Source organism: Nicotiana sylvestris, chromosome 5 (genome assembly GCF_000393655.2).
Source record: "Nicotiana sylvestris chromosome 5, ASM39365v2, whole genome shotgun sequence".
Taxonomy (NCBI): domain Eukaryota; kingdom Viridiplantae; phylum Streptophyta; class Magnoliopsida; order Solanales; family Solanaceae; genus Nicotiana; species Nicotiana sylvestris.
The window spans coordinates 132,606,350-132,630,476 of NC_091061.1; the positions used below are offsets into that span (position 1 = coordinate 132,606,350).

Consider the following 24,127-nt stretch of genomic DNA (forward strand, 5'->3'; position numbering starts at 1 on the left):
TAGAAGTAGTGCTGGAATTATTAGTTTAAATCAAATTTCTAAGGTGTTAAACAATTTTTTCCATTGAAATTATCACGTTTGAACTCTTGTGGGATTTAGGTGTATGCCTAGGAATTCATCGAGGAATGGAGAACTGCTTGAAGGACTCTCAGACCCCGAGAAAACATTCAGGGCATTAAACCGTGCCAACAAGAAAAACAAACAATCCCAACAAATACACCAACTTGAAATCAACATGGGTGACATGCATAACGTCGACGAAAACATCAGGGATGAGCCGGTTGACCCTAACGCCAGAGTGGTAGCACCTCTTGTGCCAGAAGCCGCACTTTATGATTGGGCACAACCAACAGCTGACAACCTGGCCACTGCCATTTCTGTGCCTCCAATACAAGCGGAGACATTCCAGATCACCAACAACATGCTGCATCTTCTGCAGAATAAGGGATTATTCTCCAGGTCACACATTGAAGATCCTCAACAACATTTGAAAATATTTCTATCGATTTGTGTGAGCCAAAGGCAGCCAAATGTGACCCTAGAAGCTATCAAGTTGTTACTGTTCCCGTTCTCTGTGACCGGGGAAGCTCAGACTTCGCTGAATTCGCTCCCAATAAATTTCATTGTCACCTGGGAGGAATTAGTCAAGCAGTTCCTGAACAAGTTCTACCCGCCCAACAAGACTGCAAGACAAATTGATGAGATATTGTAGTACAAGCAGCAGCCTACTGAGACCTTGCAGGAAACTTGGGAAAGATTCAAAGGGATGCTAGTGAAGTGCCCCCACCATGGTATTCCAGACCAGATGCTTGGCCAGAAATTCTACGTGGGGTTAGCAGACAATCTAAAGGCCAATGTAGATGCTTCAGCTGGGGGTGCATTTTTAAGTAAGACATTCACCGAGTGCAAAATCCTTCTTGACAAGATGTCCTAGAATTCAGGGTGGATGACGAGGGGCACAACTCTGGCACCAATAGTGCATTCAGTTCCTCTTGACCCAAATAATTCACAGGCTAAGAACATGGCTACACTCATGACTCAGATGAGTATATTGACAAAGGAGATCGATGAGATGGGTACAAAGCAAGTGCATATTGTTGACACAACAAATGGAGGACTGTGTACACTCTGTATTAATCAGTCTTATGTGTGTTCATGGAGTGGAGAAGGTGACAACCAAGGGGTAAGAGAGGATATAAATTATGTCAATAACTTCGGGGGTCAGAGACAAGGAGGACAGCAGTGGAGACCATCACCCAATCAGCAGTACAGATCAAACATGCCACAACCTGGTGGTGTGCAGCCCCAAGGCCAAATGGTGCCATATCAGAGGCAACAGGGCTATCCACAGCAGAACCAGTAATAGTTGGCATATCAGACACCTCCTCAGCAACAAGATAACAACATGGTAGAGATCAGGGGAATGCTTCAACAACTCATTGGAACAAATGGTAAGATGCAGGAAAAGTTGGCAGTTTATGACTCAGCAATAAAGAATATTGAGACTCAACTGGGGCAGCTGTCCATGGCCTTAAACAATTGCCCGTAGGGAACATTTCCAGCAAACACGAACATTAACCCCAAGGAGCAAAACCCGAATCAGCTGATGGCCGTAAGTCCGGAATGGGAGAGATTTAGACAGGGAGCAAGAAGTTGTACAATCCAGCAAAGAGACTATGCCAGCCACTCCAGTTCCATTAGAGGTAGATGAATCAGCAGAACTTACTGAAGTGGTGGTTGAACAGGCTCAGGACGATAAGGGTAAGGCTAAGGAGAGTGAACAAGCTGCAGAACAGAGGGCACCTCTTGTGGAGACTAGCAAAACAAAAGAAGGAAGATCAATACAGGAAATTTATGGAGATGCTTCGTCAAATTCAATTGAATATCCCTCTGATGGATGCTTTGAGGGAGATGCCAGGCTATGCAAAGATGATGAAGGACCTAATGTCATGAAAATTTGACTTTCAGGACCTATCCACAGTAACTCTAACACAGACGTAACTACAGTGCAATAGTGACAAAACCCATGGCTCAAAAGATGTCTGACCCAGGTAGCTTTACTATTCCATGCATTATTGGGAGTTATGCCTTTGCAAAGGCATTATGTGACTTAGGAGCCAGCATAAACTTGATGCCGTTGTTCATATATACCAAACTGAGCATTGCCAAGAGTTATAATAGATAGGTTAGTTCCCTGAGGATTCGACTCCGGACTTAAAACCAGATTATATTTGCAACGGTCGCTTTGTCTTTTAGAAGGCATAGTTGAGCGTGATCAATACTCGCGATTAGTTGAAGATCATGGCGGGAATCTCGACACGTATCAAAGAGAGGCCGGTTAATTAGCAAATCATGAGATTTTTTTCCTTGTATAGAGTTGTATCAAGAGTAGGACACTCCTACTATATAGGGGGGGGGGTCTAATTATTTGTAACACATATTGAAATACGCAATACAAAGCAATTATACTGTTATTTTTAGCTCTTATCACCTTGTTATTCTATTCTTACATCAGTAGAGGCATTTCTTGGTTCGATAGTGATCGAACTCGAAGGCTAAGGCTATTCAATTTGTGTGGTTTGCATTTATTTTCTTATCATCAATTTCAATATTAATCTGTCTTCTTAATTTGTACCAGGTTATATCACGTATCCTTAAAACCGCGTATAAATTCAATTGTTATCCGTTTTTAGGGTAAACATCTTTAATACACCCATGTTTTTTCTTTTTTCTTTTTTTCCCCTTTAAAGGAGTCTTGAGTGATGGATAGTTTATGGAGGGGTAGGACACAACGAATTCAAAGTAGAAGTGCCAAAGCCACGAGAGCATCATTAATTGACGAATTTATTATCATCTTCCAACGGGAAAGTTGGTAGGTTCTATCCTAACTGGTTAGTAACAATGACGATAAAAACTTTGACTGAAAATTAACGAGTTTGTGAAAGAAACAAAACTCCAAAGCTAATTATTTCCAAAGATGAGATCAGCTAGAAACATTCATGATTGCAGGTTAATGATTTTGCAATTAATCTACCAAGTCCTCCCAACTTTTTTTTTTTATCACTAGATGAACTTGATAAAATAGGAGGATGTTTTGTTATAAATGTTTTTAACTCCAAACTCTTGTGATCTAAAAGCACCTATTATGTTTAGTATAATGTTTAGTTTTCAATAATACCTCGTATTTTACGCCCTTTAATTTAAATATGGGCTAGGTAATACTTATATGTCCCTTATGCGAAAGTATTTGGATTCTGAGAGCTAAATAAATTCTTCTTTGATCGTGATTTTTGTATATGCCTTTTAAATGCTTTCAATTATTTATTATTGTGACTAATAATACTTTTTACATAATTTTTAATGTATAAATTTTATTTCAAAAAAAAGATTTTATGTCCAATTCACAACTAAAATTATGAAGTTTAAATCTTGATAAGCAAAAAAAAATACTACATAAATTGGGACAAAGGTAATATTGGATACTTGAAGCCACTATACCAAGATATGAAAATGACTTTAAAGTAATTTCCCCTTAAATTAAACAAATGGTAAAAACAACTACTAGTGCTTTTATTATGGTAGGATGGCTGCATTATACCCCTGGGGTGCAGTCCTTGCTTGGTCATGTGCACCGAACTGCCCAAAATCAACAAATTAGAAAAAAAAAAAATTAACTCAAATAGCCTCCCATCTAATGTTTAAATGAAAAATAGCCGGCAGATATATAATAGGAATTTTTACATTCCTATACACTATATGAAACTATATTACCTTTTCTATTCAAGTTTTACTATAATTACATTTTGTATATCCAATTACCATTTATCTGCATTTTAAGGGAATTAATGATAATAATTAGTGTTCTAAAATAATTCTGACGTATCTTACACTCCCCCACGTTTCTCTCTCCACATCCCCCATCCCCCATGTATCTTGCACTCACTCACGATTCCACCATTGACAACCATTAAAAAGCTTTGAAGTTTTGAATTCGAATTTGGGTTTTCAAAAAATATTATTTGTTTGAATTGGGTGTTGTTGCAAAGAATTGAGAATTCTATCAATGTTTCTCTCTATCTCTCAATCCCTAATTTCAGTAATGTAAAGCAAAGGAAAAGAGATCAACAATTCCACAATTAATATCCACTAAAAAGCTTTGAATTCGAATTTGGGTTTTCAAAAATCATTATTTGTTTGGATTGGGTGTTGCAAACAATTAAGAATATGGTTTGGAGTTTATATCTCAATTTTGAGGGTGTTTTGGTGAAGATTAGACTTCATTTTGGCTAAATTTCAGATTGAAACTCGAAGAAGAAGAAGAAGACGACATGACATACATTATACTTACGAAATTGTAGTAAAACTATAGAAAAATTGTATTGTGTTGTTTATATAAAAAATTTTATTTAACTATTGTATGAAAGTTGAACAGTATTTTATAAAAATTGCATTTAAGTTGTACGATATTGTAGTTGTATATAACTGAGTAGAAATAATGTATGAAAATTGAAGATAAGTTATATATAATTAGTTGTCTAAAATTTGTTTTTACTATGTATAAATCAGACACAAAATATACAAAGACATATTGTATAAAATTTGTATAAAAATTGTACGTGGTATGATATTGTAGTTGTATATAACTTGATAGAAATAATGTATGAAAATCATAGATAAGTTGTATAATATAAAATATATAAAAGACATATTGTATAAAATTTATATAAAAATTGTATTTAAATGGTATGATAATATAGTTATATATATAACTATATAGTTATATATAACTGAATAGAAATAATGTATGAAAATTGTAATTATATATCAATTGATAGATGCTCTGCTATAGCTAAAAGACATTCAAATCTGCTTATCCTCCTTTTCGTTAAATGTAGTTGACAATTCCCTTGTGGGCGTGGTCACCTATTTACCCAAAATAAAATTTTCATCCATCATATATCTAATTTAGTTTGCAGAAGTAAATAATTTTTAGTACAAAAGATTTGAATGGCAAAAGATTAATTGCAATGTTTATGTACATACACGTTGTTAAAGGGGTTCTGTTCATGCGTTGTTAAAGGGGTTCTATTACGTGTACGTACTTTATGATTTAGTTTGCAGGAGTAAATAATTTTTAGCACATTGCAATTAATCTTTTGTACTAAATAATTATTTAATTTCATGTTCGTAACCCCATCAGCACTCCGTTTACTCGAAATATGGGGAGAAAGAGAGAATCCGGAGAGAAGAGGGGAGAGGGGAGAAAAAAAGTAAAAGAGTGTAACTAAATTCCTTGATTGAAGGCACAAATAATGAATTAAGAGTCTTTTAAGGTGGATTGTATATATTTTGTAAATAAAATTTGTTTATGCCGGATAGTTAACTAAACATAAACATTAAGAGTAATAAAGTTTCAAATAATGGAAAAATATATATGAAGCGTTCATGTATCATATATATTTGTATTAAAATCCGGGAAAACCAATTGGCCCGCACGTGTGCCAAAATGGGCCCCAAAAATGTATGATGTTCTCAAAAACAAGCAATGCCCATATATCTAAATACAGCCCACAAGCTACAGATTAGTCAGATAGAAACCACAAAGACATAAAAATGGCAGTCTCTTCATTAGCCATTTCATCACCAAAGCTTCAAGTCTTCACTCCAAAGCCCATAGCTACAGCAGCCAGTTTCAAGGCTTCTTCTTGGCCACAACAAATACAATCAACTCCTACTATAAATAAGAAGAAAATTTGGCAAGTGGGTGTTGGAATATTAGCTGCTTCAGTAGTGGCTTTGACACCGTTAACTGCTGATGCTACCAGAATTGAATACTATGCTACTACTGCTGAGCCCACTTGTGACTTCAATTTTGCCCGCTCTGGACTTGGTTATTGTGACATTGCTGTTGGCTCTGGTCAAGAGGCTCCTTATAACCAGCTCATTAATGTAAGTCTCGTTTGAATATCAAAGTTATCTATCTCTAATCTTTCTTGAACTTGAGAATGGTATATTATTCTTTCAGATTCACTATACTGCAAGGTTTGGGGATGGCATAGTTTTCGACAGCAGCTATAAACGTGGTCGACCCCTGACCATGCGCCTCGGCATGGGCAAGGTATGTCTTGGGGTCAGATGTAAGCCATTGCAACTGATCGATGGTATAAAGTGTGACTCCGAATTAGCTTCTGCTTTCTATATCTGTCCCAGATTATAAAATTAGGGCTGGTTATCTATCAGATAGACAGTTGAAATGGCGTTTGTATATATTTATAGTTCTATACACTATATGCATCAAAAGATAAGATCATAAAGCTGGACACATATCTATGTAATGACAAACAAATTATGAGCAGTTTGTAAAGAGAACAGGTAAACGACACTGTTATTAAATTAAGCAACTGTTAGGGCATTATCATCCATGTTTTAGTGTATCCTCATTTTTCATTTCCACTGTTTTTTTGACTTTCATAAATGCTGGAAATTGAAGATAGTTATCATCCATTTTACAGCCTCTTACTTTACAAAAGTAAGTGTATGTTACCATCATCCAAATTTACTAGACTTCTAGGCTTTATTAAGCTAGTCTTATTGTCTGGATATGTATTAACATCTTTCCTATTCCCCGTGCCCTCGTTCCCTGTTTTTGCTACCGAGATCTTTTACTATAAAAAAAAAAAACATTATCCATACAAGAAAGAAGGAAAATGGATGAAATATAAAAGAAGTTTGTAGAAAGGTGACAACCATGTTTTGGGATATCAAATGGAGTAGAACAAGATAAGATTATTTCCATTTGTTAATTCGCACATTGGTTGAGGGAATGGGTTGTGGTATCCTTATATGGTCTTGGGCAACCCTCCGCTCATGAGCTAGCTTTTAGGGTTGAGTTAGGCCCAAGCTCCATTTTTTTACATGGTATCAAAGCCAAAATCATTGATCCCTGTTGTTGCGTTTGTCAGTGTTGGACCTTTGTGCTATGTTATCCACATTCCATTTGGGCAGTCCGGGGAGGGGGGCACGTTTCCTACATATTGTGATCTCCTTATACGGTCAATCCTCCCCTCATGTGCTAGCTTATGGGATTGAGTTAGGCCCAAGGTCGATTTTGTCACACCATGTAACATCAGCAACCCCATTTGCTTATTGATCAAAGGAAGACAGAAATAACGTGCTGCTAAGTGATAACCAATACTTCTCAGTAATCCATAACTTTCTGTTATACTGGAATCTCTTGCTATATATATTCACTATGAGGTAATTTACACCTCAATTTGCAATTGCAACGAGATCCAAGAGCTTTATCTAAGGTTCAGGTTGAAGGAGTACATGAATAAGAAACATAAACGAAAAACTAAATGAAGAGTATAGTTCAATTTTTGCAATACCTCATCTACAATTCGTGAACTGGGGCATGCTGTTGACAGGTTATCAAGGGATTAGATCAAGGAATCTTGGGAGGTGAAGGGATACCGCCAATGCATATTGGTAAGATCTTACAGCTAATAAGAGCTTCCTGTGGACGTTTTTCTTGTTCCCAGCATAGTTCACTTTAGAAGTTTTGGTACATAGGTGGAAAACGTAAGCTTCAGATTCCTCCACATTTGGCATATGGACCAGAACCAGCAGGCTGCTTTTCAGGTGTGTTTTTTTGGTGCATTTTAAATGCATTATATTGTTGGGTTCCTTAAGACATATATCAGCTCGTGACATCAGATGATAAGGCCTATTCTTTATCTTCATCAAGCTAGCCAAAATAAGTCTTTTAATTTTTTCCTTTGTTTAACTGGTGAGAAGAAAACTTGCATTATTATTGAAAGAAACACTTACTAGCAAGTAGCATCTTCAACAACTCTGCTTACTATGTTCTGAAAGGGTGGATGTCAATAAGTATGCAATTTATCTTAGTGATCTTAATCAATGTATATTCCTCAATTATACCATCTGGCTACCACTGGCCTTGGGAGGCTGTGAAGGACTCATTTGCCCATTTTCATCATGTTACTCATCTAACTTTTTCATCTCTGCAAATAACAAGAATATATTCAGTTTGTTGTGATTGCAGTTGTTTACACAGTAATATTTTCTTTTTTCTTTTGTTTAATAAAAAGGTGTTTACACAGTAATTATGATTTCTGTTTGTTATTTGTGTAGGGGACTGCAACATTCCTGGAAATGCAACACTTGTATATGACATAAAGTTCGTCGAAATCTACTCGGGAAACAGGAAATGAAGCAAGCCAACATGATATGATGAGAAATCTGAAGCTCAAGCACAACTAGTGAGTTCCTAAGCCACCTTGAAATTAAGTGTTCTAACTTGCTTTGTTATATCATGGTGTCACACTTACTTTTGTACTCCCTCCCTCCCTTCCGGATGACCCTATCACGTGTTACCATATGAGACCAACCTAGAGGAGATTCAGGACGATATTTAAATGTATACAAGGTGGAGTAGAGTGTCAAAGATATATCACATCTAGTTAAAAATTGTATAAAAATCTGCCCTTGTGGTTATTTTAGCGGATTCTAGATAACTAACAAAAAGATAAGATAGTGTTAGCTTAAATTTATACATGAACTGCGCCTAATTCCCAAACTAGTTGGGATCGACTGTATGACTCCTCTAATTACTTTGAGTATTCTTATGCTAACCATCACCCCATCATACATCTCCCTTATCCCCGATTGTGACCTATTATATTTTGCACAGAGGCGGGATTTGTTAGCTTAAATTTAGTAGAATTATCATATTGGGGATTTTCATCCAAAAAGAGGGTCAAGTAGCTTGGGAATAAGGGAAAAGGAAAACTAGCTCAAGTAACTGGGACAGAGAAAGTAGTACTCAACTTTTTTTTTGGGGGTAACTTCATGAGACATAGAAATTTTCTTGCATCGACCAACATGTCACTTTTTCGCTTAGAATACATTGTTAGATGATTCCTTTACATGATTTGTCCAGTGGTGTATCATACTCTGTTTATCATCAAAGAATTAAGCTAAAGTGAATTGCACATGTGGAAAAGAGAATATCAAAAGAAGAGTGCGTTATCTTGGTGATTTTTAGCAGACTGTAGCTCTCTTATTTACTATTCCTAGAGAGAGAAAATTTCCAGAAAACAAAAACTAGTTATTTCAACATATTTATTCACATGAAAGTAATGTTCGCAACTTTTGGAACAGAGATCCTCATCATATATAAGAAAAAGTATTTTCATTTTCTAAGCAGGAATGCCATACAACTACAGATCAGGAAAGTCAAAGAAAGACTGATGACTGATCCTGTGGACTATTCTGCGCCTACATTATGTTCTTATCATGTAAACATTATGGCTTTACCGCAGCTGCCCTTCCTATCTTAACCCCCCACCCAAAAAAAAAAAAAAACCAAAACAAAAAAGAAAGAAAAGAAATTAAATTAAAAAAAAGAAAAAGTGCATGTACCTTCATGAGTATTGAATGGTTAAACTAGGAAACAGGGTCGCAAAGATTGTTAGGACCTATCAAATGAAGCTATCAGAATGATTTATTGTTCCTTCAATAATCTAACATATAGGTCTTCTATCCAATTTTAACTGTTCCCAACACTTTGCAAAACACATCTCCACAAATACTTGTTTATGTAGGTTTTATGTTCATAATTTCCAGGTTTACCCTGTCCCTTGTTTCATTCTAATAACCGTTCTGACCAACAACAACAATATACCCAGTATATTCCCATATAGTGGGGTGTAGGGAGGGTAGTGTGTACGCAGATCTTACCCCTACCGTGTGGAGATAGAGATGTTGTTTCCAATAGACCCCGGCTCAGGAAAGCATAAGCACCACATTAATGAAAAGAAAAACAAGAAGGAACAACAACGATAAGCCAGGTAAAAGCAGCATAAGTAACAAGACGGTAAGATGACCAAAATGCAACAAACGACAGGTAGTCATAGAAACCTAATACCAACAGAAAGCGAGAGTACGTGCTAATACTACCAATATGAACATTCTAGATTACCTAACCTACTATCCTAATCCTCGACCTCCACGCCTTCCTATGAAGGGTCATGTCCTCGGTCAATTGTAGTTGCGCCATGTCATGTCTAATCACCTCTCCCCAATTCTTCTTCGGCCTACTTCTACCTCTCCTTAGGCCCTCCAATGTCAACCCCTTACACCTCCTTACCGGGCGTCTGTACTTCTCTTCCTCACATGTCCAAATCATCTAAGCCTCGCTTCCCGCATCTTGTCTTCAATAGGGGTCACACCCACCTTGTCCCTGAATAACTTCATTCTTAATCCTATCTAACCTGGTTTGCCCGTACATCCATTTCAACATTCTCATTTCTGCTACCTTCATCTTCTGGACATGGGAGCTCTTGACTGCCCAATACTTAGCCCCATACAACATAGTCAGTCTGACCACCGCTCCATAAAACATACCTTTAAGTTGTGGTGGCACCTTCTTGTCACACAAAACACCGGAAGCAAGTCTCCACTTCATCTATCCCGCTCCAATACGATGTGTGACATCTTCATCAATCTCATCATCCCCCTATATGATAGATTCAAGGTACTTAAAACTTCCCCTCATAGGGATGACTTGTCAATCCAGCCTCACCTCCCCTTCCACTCTCTGAGTGGCACCACTGAACTTACACTCCAAGTATTCAGTTTTGATCCTACTCAACTTGAAACCTTTAGACTTTAGGGTCTGCTTCGACACCTCTAACCTCGTATCAATACCACCTCGCGTCTCATCAATTAAAACAATGTCATCAGCAAATAACATGCATTACGACACCTCCCCTTGGATGTGGTGCGTCAGTACGTCCATCAGCATGGCAAACAAAAAAGGGCTGAGTGCCGACCCCTGGTGAAACCCCATCATGACCTGAAAATGGTCCGAGTCCCCTCCCACAGTCCTCACCTGGGTCTTCGCTCCATCATACATGTTCTTAATCACCCTAATGTAGGTCATAGGTACACCTCTAGCCTCCAAGCATCTCCATAGAACCTCCATCGAAACTTTATTGTAAGCCTTTTCTAAGTTGATGAACACCATATGCAAGTCCCTCTTCCTTCCGTATACTGTTTCATCAATCTCATAACAAGGTGAATGGCTTCCGTAGTCGAATGCCCCGGCATAAATCCAAACCTGTTCTCGGAAATAGACACACTCCTCATCCTTAGCTCCACCACCCTCTCCCAAACTTTCATAGTATGACTAAGCAGCTTGGTACCCCGATAGTTGTTGCAATTTTGGATATCACCCTTATTCTTGTATAAAGGAACCATCGTGCTCCACCTCTTGAAATCCGACTGGCTTTGTAACAATAGGTCAAGAAAGAGACCAAATTAAAATTCTTCTCCAGCTGAGTTTCTGACATTTGTTAAAGAAATAGAATAAAATACAATTTCTTAGATAAGTTGTCTGTAATAAGTTCAATGGAAATGTAGAACAATGTGTTATAGTTCCTGTTTACCACTAATTTTTTTATCAGTAAAAGGTAAATCTTATGAATAAACTTTGTGCCAATATAGTACCGAGCTATGTATGAAATATTGCGATGAAGAAACCCTTCAAAGCTGAAAAGATTCTAAGAAGTCCGGCATTACAGTAGTATCAGTAGTAAAATCAGCATTGCACCATATATTTTTAAACTCTGGATACATCAATTTTTCAACAGTGAAGAATTCTCTTCCTTCCACTGAAAACATCTGTGGTTCCTCTCAAGCTAAATGCTCCAAATTATGCCAAGCGGAATGGTCTTCCGGGTTTTCTTTGTCTCCGTCCGCATTTTCTGGCTTTGCCAACTGGATAGGGCTTGTGTTTCATTTGCTGGCATAACCCATTGGACTCCGTTAAGGTTGAGAAACATGCACCAAACGTGGTGCCGAAAGATCATGCCACCTTCTATCGTAAAGGTAAAAAAGAGATGTTAGGACATGCAATCTTCCTTGATTCTGTTGCACTTGGGTCTACCTAGGACCTCTAAATGAAATGTTGATCCGCAATAGACAATATCCTATCGTAGTAAGTAAACAACAGATGTGGCTTTCAAGGATTCACCATTTGTTTAGTTTGTTTGAATTTCTTCAAGTGTTGGACTCTGCTATGCTGAAGCATTTTGTGCTGTGTGGCATCTGTAACGGAAATCATGGTGACTATTGACTAGTTGACTACAATGATAATAGCGAAATGTGGAGTGATTTTTAGTTGCCATTTCTGAAGCTAAGAACTGCCAAAATTTCAGTGGCATTGTGGCATCCCAATGACTCCACTTCAGATACTGTCTCTAGAGCAGATGAATCCATGCAATTATTAATGCATCAGTTCTGGTAATGTTTTAAGTATTCTTGAACTCTAACATGGTCATTAACTTTAAGAATGAATTCAGATTAGGTACTTCCCAAAAATAATACTAATACTAATAATGAATTCAGGTTAGAATTATAAAATGTTTGTCAAAAGCTGTTCCACTGTCTTTTGCCCCATATTCACGTAGGGCTTTTTGCTGTGCTGCTGAAAGTTACTTTTTGGGTAGAGATCTTTGAGTTCTTAACTTTTGGCACCATAATTGGTTAGTTAGTCAGCATGTATTGAAAATATACCCCCGGTGAAGCAACTGTATTCATACTGTACTTATTGATTAAGAACATTTTTCATTGGAATGGCATAGCAAGAGTGTTCCCTCTCATGCCATATTGTTTGAGCTATGTGAAATTTGTGGGCTTACAGGGTAACCAGTTTTATAGCCTGTTTGGCCAAGCTTCGTTTTGGCTAAAAGGGTTTTTTTTCCGCCAAAAGTGCTTTTTTCCCTAAAGTTAAGGTGTTTGGCCAAGGTTTTAGAAGGAAAAAAAGTACTTTTTTGAAAAGCACTTTTGTGAAAAACGCTTTTCAAAATAAGCTGATTTTAGAAGCTTGCCCCGCCTAAGGTTACATAGCTTACACTTGAAGATGTTATGCAGAAAATATTGACTTCTCATTCCTTCAGTAATGTGGGGCTTGTTTAATGTACTGACATATTGTTGATATCTTGATATAGGATCCACCCATAATTAGTTTGAATGAAGATATAGAGCAAAAGGTGGCAGATTCGTTCTCTAAAGGGAATAAAAGTAAGTCATGAATCACATGGCTTTCACCATACAAGATGCAATTTACCTAATGGTGAGGAGAGCTTGCAGGTGCCAACTTTTCCGGGATCATTTTTGAGTTGATAATCTAAGTTACTAACATAGTGTGTATAATTGACCATTCCACTTTAAATAAAGTATATGCAAATTTAAGTTTCATGTTCAACATACTTGAAAATCTTGTATAATTATTTCATGTATATTTTGTGACTGAAACTGTTGGAACTAAATATTACAGCCCCGTTTATCAGCTCTCCCCTACTTTTACTGTCTGCATAATGCTTACAAGAAAATATCATTGGCCTCAATGAAGCATCATCAAGGCGGAGCTAGGATTTAAAGTGCATGAGTTCTAAATTTTAAGATAAGACCATGACCTAGACCTAAAACTAGTTCTTATTTCTTAGTTAGTTAGTTTTTTTAAAAAAAAAAAAAACAGCAGAAAAAACGTGAGTTTGGAACTTCAATGTGTTTCTTTGACTTTTGGAACTTCGTTTGCTTTATTTTTAAAGAAAAAGTAACAGAAAAAAGTTTGTTTTATTTCTTAGTTAGTTAGGTTTTTTCTTTTAAAAGAAAAGTAGCAGAAAGATGCGGTGCTTTCAAATGGACTAGAACCCAAGCATTTTTTCCGGAAACAGAACCTTTGCCGCTGAACCCAAACCCCTTTGGTTACTGGGTTCGCGTGCTTTAGCAATATAGATAAACTAATTTTTTCAACACAAATACAGAGTTCGGGAAAAAGTCACTGGTTCGCCCGAACCCACACACTCTACTGTAGCTCCGCCCCTGAGCATCATGTGTTAGGATTTTGTCCTGATTTTCTTACCAGGATTTTATCTTTTCTTGAAGGAAGGAAAAAGAGTTTACCATAATTGATTTTTACTTTTCCTTAAAATATAGATCCTTTCTATATCTAACAGATCCTTTACTTGTAGAAAAAGGTTGTGACCTTTATAAATTGAGATTCCTCCTTCATGCACAAGAATAGAAACATCCACGATGTAGTATTTAAGAGAGTTTTGTTTAGGGGAAGATTCTCGATAGTTTTTTATATCTTTTATAACATCCACAATGTAGTCTTCTGTAGCTCACCCTTCTCTATGCAACATGAAGTGAAATGGTCAAGGCCATTTCATTTGGCCTCCTTTTTCTTTCATTTATAATGATGCTGCCGGGACCAATTTTTATTGGGTACATGCTATTTTCACTAGGACAAGTACTACGTATTTCGGCCACCAAAGGCTTAGGTAAATGGAAAGAACCACCCATGTCACTCGTTCTAGGAGACAGGAATGTAAATAGAAAGCATCCCTTGGGAAAGCCTTATGACTTGGTGGTCGGTGTAACAATAATGACATTTGTCAGTATGCCACTGCTTGTTTACTAAGATCATCATAGATTATTAATGTGTGCATTCTATTATCGCGAAAATATTTTACGCTGAAATTTAAACAGTAATCTTACATGATTTTCATCAACTTCATTGACCGTCATGCCACATCGTTTAAGTGCATTCCATTTGGCCTCTTTTCCACTGTCACCTCTTCAGCAATATAATTGCAATGCTGAAGATCCTAGGTTGAAACTAGCTGAAATTATGGGATTATTTGATGTCATAGCTCAATCATGCATATGCTATAGTAGGAATTTTGGTAAAATATTCTGATTTACGGTCCCACATCCACTATTTTGAAGGGCTATATATGTAGTTGGGATATAGTCTGAGGTACATGCACCCTCTACAATACAAATTGAACTGCGACTTGTGTGATGTTTCTGAATCTTGAGGTCGATTTGCTTATGTAATTGTTGTGAATCATATTCATATGACTTGGTCTATTACTCCAAATACGTTCAACGCCATCAATATATGCATCAATATATGTATTTGTTTTGATAGTTTATATCCTGTTATATCCTTGAAAGGAAAATTATTACTCCCACCCCTGGGTTTAGCAAACTGCATTATTTGACTATACTTAGTGACAAAATTGAGATCAAAATGTGAATTATTAATACGGATTAAGTGATAATAATTTATGTAAAGACATTTTGATGGGCTAGTAACTGGGAGTCCGGAGCTAAAATATTATAAATTTTGACTCAAAAGATAAAAATAGGTGGAAAAAAATGTTGAGAACCATATTATGTATAACGCATCTAAAACATACCCTATACCTTAACGGCTAGTTATCCCGCTAAGATATACCGCATGTAACATATGAGTTATATTCAGTCTTTGCAGCCATAATAATTGACTGCATATCGCATCAATTATATGTGTTACGTATAAACATACCCCTAACCCCCACCTTGTTCATGATATACTTGTATTTGCTTAGTTCATTTGTGTCTTTGTTTAGGGGTCACTAGAAAATATCCGCCTCTCCATCATCACCTAGCGCCGGCGAGTTTAATTTTTCAGTCAAGATCTTCTAACTTTCTTAATTTTTTTTTCCTTTATAACTTGTGGTTACCCTCTGGTGTAGCTTATAGCTTTTAGAGATAATTATTAGAAGGGGAAAGGATTGAAGGACTGGCTAGAGAGGATGAGCAACGGGGTGTGCGAGAGAGAAATTGACAGCATAATGAAATGACAGAAGGAAATGGGGTGGAAAAGGAGTGATTTTATTTTGTGTAGTTGTGTGAGATCTCTTTTTATCTCGTATATTTGTGGACCCATATTTTATACATTTGGATCCACAAAAATTCTGGGACCACATAGTTGTGAAATAAAAAAAAGGCCTCACACAACTAATGTCAGTTGTGTGAGACACAAAATAAAAAATTTCGTGGAAAAGGGCTTAGCTGACACATTTTTTGTGATGCGGTTGTTTTTTATTGGTTCTAAATAGGGGTGACAAAATGGTTAAAAGAAAAGAGTTAACCACCCAAATTATCCACTAAAAATGAGTTGGATAATGAACTTTTTAAAAACGGGTTAAATATGGAAAATAACCATATTATCCATTTAAAAAATGGATTGCCAATGGGTAACCAATGGATCCAACTTTTACATTTATAAAGCATCAAATTGGGAGTTCCTCAAGTTAGGGAGACTAAGAATTCTCCCAAAAGTGATCATATGCAAGAAGTCATGGATAATATGGTTACCCATATTATCCGCCGGTTAACTCGTCTTTTATCTGTATTAAATATGGATCGGGTCGGATAATTTATCTATTTTTTCATTATCCGTTTTTGACCCGAACCATATTCGATCTGATCCATCCGTTTGCCACTCCTAGTTCTAAATTTCATGTCAAACGCAGGAAACGAATGCTATGGCTTGGATTGAAGAAGGTGAGGGTTGGGGTAATGTTTATACATAGCGCATTTATTACATGCACTATATCTTAACGGGGTAACTGGCCGTTAAGGTATAGCGCATGTTTTAGATGCCTTATACATAATATGGTGCTCAATATTTTTTTTCCACCTATTTTTGTCTCTTGAGTCAAAATTTATAATACTTTGGTTCCGGACTCTTGTAAGTGCTCCCCCAAGTTTTGACTTTATTTTGTAGCTTAAAGTTTGCGCTTTTGCATGAGAGATAGGGGTGGGCGTTCGGACAGTTCGGATTGAATATGAAATTGCAGTTTGGATTTTTGGTTTTCGGATTGAAGAAATTATAATCCAAATAATTTCGGATTGGATCGGATTTTTTAAGTTCGATTTCGGATTAATCAGATTGGATTTTTCGAATTTTCGATTCTGAATTTTAAGCTTGTAAGTTGAGCTTATAGAAAACACTCTACATAAAATTAATCATTTAAATGAAGTAGAAAGATGGTAATCAAAAGATGCTTTGGTTTTTGATATTTTCTCGACTTTATATAATGCCTCTTCAAGAAAAAATGCCTCGAATATGCATAGATCACACTGATTCAAATTATACTATCATAAATTAAAAGATTACCTGAGAAAGGTGACCTCAAAATTTAATCTTTATTCAACTTCGGCCTTGACTCTTCAGTGTTTACAAATGCACGTATGGTGTGGCTGTGTTGCTGAGACGTGGGAGAAAAGAGAATCCTATATTATATTTGATTTAGTAGATAATCCCATATTGGACCTAGTAATTTGTATTGAATATACAAGCTAATGTTTAATGGGCATGATACTATTGGAGATTTAGACTTATTGGTATTAGGTATGTACATGGGTAATGCCGTAATGGGCTAATGTCTAACTGGTGAGGCTAAATATAAGGTACAAAAATTTTAGATTTTCGGATATTGCCCAAATCCAAAATCCAAAATTTTTAAAAATAAAATCCGAACTCCAATTCATAATTCAAAAATTCAAACCAAAAATCTAAAAAGTTCAAATTTTGGGTTTGCCCAAATGATGTCCACCCCTAATGAGAGAGATGTTTATGGAGCTGTACGGAAGATACAAACAGAGACCAAGTCTCTTTTACTTTTCCGACGCTAAAGGTGGATTCTTTTTACTTTTACCTACTTTAGAAGTAATTACTTCTCTTCTATAAATATTGACTCTGCTTATGCCAAATCCTGCATATGATATTGTTTAAAGCAATATGACATTCAGAACCTCTATATTATGAATCTGCCTATGTGTTCATTTACCATGGGGTAGAGTAAATACAGCTCTATTGATTTTGCATAAATTTGAGATTACTCAATGGACATGAGCATAATCTCAAACCTCAAAATAATCCTTCTACATTTAATTGCTCCTTCTACTTGATATGTCACTTGAATACTCTTCTCTTGGTTAAAGAAAAAAATAAAGCAGACTAGTTATAAAGTTTTTCAATTTCAGGGGTCCAACTATTATCTATGATAAGGGACAACTTTTACTTCTGGCCAACTTTTGTGTCTATATTGGTGCATTAGCATCCATTTTAAATTTAATGTGTGAGACGTCGAAATTGGCTTATTTGGGTAAACGTTTGCCACATAGCATGGACCTATTGGCACTATTTGAGGTGGATCGTAGCTTTCCGGCTACGGTTCATCTGAAACTAGAATTTTTGATATGAAGTATGAATATATATGTAGAAATCTATAAAAATCTCACAAAATATTAGATTTAAACTCATATTTTTGATAATACAATGAGTTAAGTGCAAAGTAAAACTAATTAAATTTTAATTCAGAATTTGCCACGGACTATTTCCATCTCATCAGCTAACATGAGGGATAGTACAAAATTTATACTCAAACGAGTCTAGAAATTTAAGGAAAAAGCAACAATCATTTGATAAATTATGGAATCAATTATTGAGAGGAAACGGGAATTTTTTTAAATATTTCAAAACAAACCCACCTAAAACTCTCTCTTCCATGCACTCGACGCAAGATAGTCATCCTGCGCCGGCATGAATAACCATGGCAGGAGGGCGAGGACGCGGCCGTGGAAGGGGACGCGTCGGTAGACCTAGAAAACTTCCGTTAGTCACCTTTGGAAGCTCGGTAGATGGGCGCATTGTAACGACCCGACCAGTCATTTCATGAGTTACCGCTTGGTTTTCCCCATTTCTGCTTCTTATTATCTTGTTCAGATGTATTATGTGTTATCGGGTTGGTTGGTTCGGGTTCTGAGAGGTTTCGATAAGGTTTGAGACACTTAGTCTCTTTTGAGTAAGCTTAAGTTGGAAAAGTCAACCGGATATTGACTTATGTGAAAAAGGCTCGGATGTGAATTTTGATGGTTCAGATAGCTTCGGGATGTGATTTGGGACTTAGGAGCGTGATCGAAATGTGTTTTGGAGATCCGGAGTAGATTTAGGCTTGAATTGGCGAAATTGAATTTTTGGCGTTTTCCTGTTAATAGGTGAGATTTTGATATAGTGGTCGGAATAGAATTCTGAAAGTTGGAATAGGTTCGTCATGTCATTTGTGACATGTGTGAAAAATTTCAGGTCATTCGAACGAGGTTTGATAGACTTTTTGATCGAAAGCGGAATTTAGAAGTTTTTGGAATTCTTAGGCTTGAATCCGATGTTAATTTCGTGTTTTGATATTGTTTTGAGTGTTCCGAAGATTGGAACAAGCTTGAATGATGTTATGGGATATGCTGGCATATTTGGTTGAGGTCCTGAGGGCCTCGGGTGAATTTCGTGTGGTTGAACGGATCAATTCATGTTGGAAAAAGTTGTAGAAAATTTGTTGTTGGTGTTGCAGACATTTGGCCTTCGCGTTCGCGAGAGGGCTCCTACGTTCGCGAAGGGATGGGAAGTGAGGCTGTCATTTTGGCCTTCGCGATGTGGTTCCCGCGTTCGCAAAGGGTGAGGTCCAGTGGTCATCGCGAACGCGACGAGGTTCCTGCATTCGCATAGAGTATTTGGAGTAGCTGGAACCCAGGAGCCTTGTTCTTCGCGTTCGCATAGGTGTAGCCGCGTTCACGAAGGTTGGGTCAGCTGAAGCATCGCGTTCGCAAGTGTTCTTCCGCTTTGGCGTAAGAGGATTTTTGGTCAACGGTATTTTTGTGCTTCGCGAACGCTAGGCTTTGACCGCGTTCGCGAAGAAGGATTTCAAATAGCTGGGCAGAATGTTTTAAAGACCATTTTCGCGATTTTTGGCCTAAGTTCACCATTTTTTAATCGATTTTGGAGCTTCTTGAGGGAGATTGAAGAGGGAATCAAAGAGAACTTCTTGGAGGTAAGAATTATGGACTTAATACTCGATCTTATTGTGATTTCTAAATTTGGGGGATTTGAAGCCTAAAATTGGGAGTTAGGGCTTGGAAATTGGAGACCTTAATCTAGGGATTTGAGGGGTCATTTGTGGTCAGATTTTGGTATTCTTAGTATGTATGAACTCGTGGGAGGATAAGGATTCTATTGATGTGACTTTTATCAAATTTCGAGACGTAGGCCCAGGGGTCGGATTGGACCAATTTCGGGATTTTTGGTATAATTTGATTATTTTCACATGGGCTTCGTTCCTTTAGCATATTCTAATGTTATGATTCTGATTTTGGGTGGATTCGGCACGAGTTGACCCGAGGCGAGAGGCAAAGGCGTTGCGGAGTAGTATTTCATCCAGTTTAAGGTAAGTAACCATTGTAAATCTGGACCTGAGGGTATTAAACCCCGATATTTCGTATTGTTTTGATAAATGAGGCGACGCACATGCTAGATGACGAGCCTGTGGGCGTGCACCTGTAGGGATTGTGACTTGGTTCGTATGGTAGTGACTATTAAGCCTCGTATTTGATTTGAAATCTTATGATATCCCGTATTTTATAGATTGATACTATATTTTGGGATGTACCCCATGTTTGGGGCCTTGTGCCAACCTATTTAGACCCTTAAGGGTATTTTTACTATTTTTCTCACTCTATTTATTTTGAAAGCATATCCTCAGTCATGTTTTACCTATTTATTATTTAAATCCGATTTTATCACTCTACTTCTTAATATGTGAAAACTGTTTGGGCTGAGTTCCCTGATTTCCATTGATATGCCCGAGTGGCTGTGAAGTTAATGACTGAGAGAGGTTGAGGACCTAATGGTAAGGATTATATATATATATATATTATGGATCAGGCTGCACGCTGTATCAATATTATATATATTATGGATCGGGCTGCACGCCGCAGCGATATTTATATGGATCGGGTTGCACGCTACAACGATATATATATTGGATCGGGCTGCTTGCCGCAGCGATATGACGCTTGAGCTGTAGGAGCCCCTCCATAGTCTGTACACCCCCAGTGAGCGTAGTCGACTATAAACTATGGATCGGGCTGCATGTTGCAGCGGTTATTATGATTATTACTATTATGAGATATTATTGAGCCGAAGTGTTGAGTGTGACGACAGCTGAGTCCCGAGTGACTAAAAGGCTTGCCCGAGAGGCTATATTTATGAGTGATACCTTGCTCGAGGGGCCCGTTTATGACATTTTGTTGCTTTCACTCTTCTTTTTATATTGAGCCTATGTTGAAAATTGCTAAATAAATGATTTCAGAGTATTTTTAATTGAAACTGAAGTTTTTACGAGATGACTGACTTCTAATTGCAGAATTTGACTTGAAATTTCTATTGAGACTTATTATATGATTTTTACTGCTCGTCACTGCACTCAGACCTTATTTACTTTAGTTACTTACTGAGTTGGCGTACTCACATTACTCCCTACACCTTGTGTGCAGATCCAGATGCCCGAGTAGTAGAGTGAGGGTTCCCAGCACTCTCAAAGTTTTACCAGAGACTGCAAGGTAGTTGCATGGCGTTTGCAGCCCTGCTTTCCTCCTTCCTATCTTAGTTTTTTGCATTTTTAGACTTATGATGTATTAGTCAGTCAGTTTGGGTTGTATTTAGAGGCTCTTGAATCATGACACCGTATTGTTGGGTTGTGTTGGTATATTTTGTACTGTTTTCCGTACATTTCAGTTGATTTATATATTTTTTATGAGAATTTGAGACTTAATCAGTTTTAGAAAATGATTTTATAAAAAGAATTCACTGTGGTTACTTGTTGGGTTGGCTTGCCTAGTACTGTGATATGCGCCATCAAGACCGGGGTATTTGGGGTCGTGACATGCATGCAACCAGAATCTACAACGGTGGAACATGTGCAAATAACACCAATCCAAATGAGTGAGCTGAATCAGATAGAGACTGGATCGTCTTCAAAAGTAACTACAACTGCTAAGAAACTTCAATTGAGCCCAGATTTGGCTAACGAGAAGCAAAAGGAAGTTGAAGTAACAACTAAATAAAATTCCCACATAGATGACGAAGAGAAACCACAAAAGACCAATGGAACAGTAATGCAAGCTACAGTACAACAACCTACACAACAATGGGCAAATCTGTTTGCGAAAAATAGATCAATGGAGAATGATATATCTTTATCCTATATTGCTCCTCAATTAGTCAATGGCAAAGTAGTGATTCAGCTGGAAAATGAGGAAGTGGATCGAGAAACTGAGAAATGGAGAGGAGCCCTAATTGCTTATGTAATTGGGGATTGCCCAGGGTATAATGCCATGCACATATATATAGATCTTAAGTGGAACAAAATAGCAAGCCCAAATCTATTTATGCATGAAGAGGGATGTTATATCATCAAATTTCAATTTACTGATGATATGCAAGAAATTCTATGCACTAGCCCTTACACTATCAATAATCGCCCTATCATTTTGAAGCCTTGGATTGCAGATTTTGACTTTGACAAGGAGTTTCCAACTGAAATACCACTATGGATTAAACTACCAAAGTTACCAATGAATTGCTGGGGAATTAATTCTCTAAGCAGCATAGCAAGTGCTATTGGGATACCTATATATGCAGATGAATGCACAACTAAACAAATGCGTGTTTCCTTTGCTCGAATGTTAGTGGAAGTCAATGTGACAAAGCCCTTGCCAGATGAAATTGAAGTGATGGATCCTAATGGTAGAGTTTTTCAACAAGTCGTGACATACGATTGGAAGCCAATGTTCTGTGACAAATGCTAAGTTATTGGTCATGTTTGCCCAAAGGTACAGAGAAGAAATGAAGAGCAACCAATCAAACAACGAGGACCCAAGAAGACTGTACAAGTATGGGTAACAAAAGAACAAGCAACTGAGCAACAAAATGACAACATTAAAGGAACAAAGAAGGAAGAAGGAAAAGAAATCAAGACTAAAGAAATAGTTGACAAACATACAAAAGTTGCAGAGCAAATGCAGAAAACAGTTATGGTACAGGAACGGTCGCCCAGAGAAGAAAATGACACCAGTACTCCTAACAAAGGGAAAGCAATTAGAAAAGTGCCAGAACTTAGCTTGCATGATTTTCCTATTTTATGCTCAGTGTCAACAAAGAATGATTTTGAAGTGTTGAATAGAGGCTATGGTGGATCACAATCAGCACCTCCTAACAACGGAGGTGGAATGAGTTGTCATAAATGAATTGGCTCTTTTGGAATGTAAGGGGAGCAAACAAAAAGTATAAACAAAAGGAATTGAGAAAGTACTTAAAGACAAAACATCTTACATTAAAAGGGATAACAAAAACAAAGGTCAAAGTGCATAAAGCTCATACTGTAGCAACAGTTGTGGCTCCCAACTGGGGATTTCAAAACAATTATCTTAGTGCACCTAATGGAAGAATTTGGTTACTATGGGGAAATAGCTTATACACAGTAGATAAGCTGAGAGAAGAGGCCCAATTACTACACTGTCAAGTTACTATAACAACATCTAATAAACCATGTATTATAACTATCATCTATGGATATAACACATGTGATCAAAGAAAGGATATGCGGGAAGCTCTTAAAGAACTGGATCAAGGAATAAATATGATGTGGTTAATTGTTGGAGACTTTAATGCAATTCTATATCCACATGATAGATTATTTGGAAACCCAGTGCAATATGGAGAGATCAAAGACTTCAATGATTGTATTCATGACTTAATGCTTAATGAAGTTAAATACTGGTGAATACTACACATGGACTAACAAGCAACAAACCAATGATAGAGTATGTAGCAGACTTGACAGGGCTTTTGGAAATCATGAATGGATGTTGGAATGAGGCCATATTGTAATGGAATATGATGTGCCTTTAATCTCGGATCATAATCCAATGTTGTTCTCACACAGGCAAGCCAGAATAACATCAAAGTCCCTTTCATATTTTTCAATTCTTAGGCTAAACATGATTTTTTTTTGAAATAGTGGGAAAAGTGTGGCAGCAGAGATTCACCAATTGGAAGATGAGAAATATATGGTTGAAATTGAAGGCTCTTAAACCATTGTTCAAACATCTGAACAATGAGGAGTTCAAATGCATCACACAAAAAGTAGACAAAGCAAGAAATGAATTAGTGATAATTCAAAAATAGTTAAACTCCCAATGGTCTGATAATCTTGTAGAGAAGGAAAGAACTACATTGCAGAATCTGGAAAAGTGGTCCTTGTTTGAAGAGAACATCATGAAGAAGAAGTCAAGGGTCAAATGGATTCAGCTAGGGGATTCAAATACAAAATATTTTTCAGTTGTGGTCAAAGAGAGAAGCCAGAAA

General features: G+C 37.1%; 1 protein-coding gene and 1 non-coding gene across 2 annotated transcripts; one reads left to right on the plus strand and one right to left on the minus strand.

Moving 5' to 3' along the window:
• Nucleotides 1-688: 688 nt before the first annotated feature.
• On the minus strand, nt 689-795 carry LOC138869846 (small nucleolar RNA R71). Its single transcript, XR_011400097.1, has one exon. It is a non-coding gene; the product is annotated as a small nucleolar RNA R71 (small nucleolar RNA).
• A 4,768-nt stretch (nt 796-5,563) lies between these two features.
• On the plus strand, nt 5,564-13,375 carry LOC104246298 (photosynthetic NDH subunit of lumenal location 4, chloroplastic). Its single transcript, XM_009802093.2, has 6 exons — nt 5,564-5,949; nt 6,026-6,118; nt 7,428-7,488; nt 7,573-7,641; nt 8,155-8,282; nt 13,035-13,375. The coding sequence occupies exons 1-5, from the start codon at nt 5,614-5,616 to the stop codon at nt 8,232-8,234; spliced, it is 639 nt and encodes a 212-aa protein (XP_009800395.1). The 5' UTR covers nt 5,564-5,613; the 3' UTR covers nt 8,235-8,282; nt 13,035-13,375.
• Nucleotides 13,376-24,127: the final 10,752 nt, after the last annotated feature.

What these genes read in the sequence shown, in the direction of transcription:
- LOC104246298 (XM_009802093.2), top strand. Translation starts at nt 5,614, where the DNA reads ATGGCAGTCTCTTCATTAGCCATTTCATCACCAAAGCTTCAAGTCTTC. An exon ending in GATACCGCCAATGCATATTG is followed by an intron (nt 7,489 to 7,572) that starts GTAAGATCTTAC and finishes TTTGGTACATAG; the next exon opens with GTGGAAAACGTAAGCTTCAG. An exon ending in ACCAGCAGGCTGCTTTTCAG is followed by an intron (nt 7,642 to 8,154) that starts GTGTGTTTTTTT and finishes TTATTTGTGTAG; the next exon opens with GGGACTGCAACATTCCTGGA.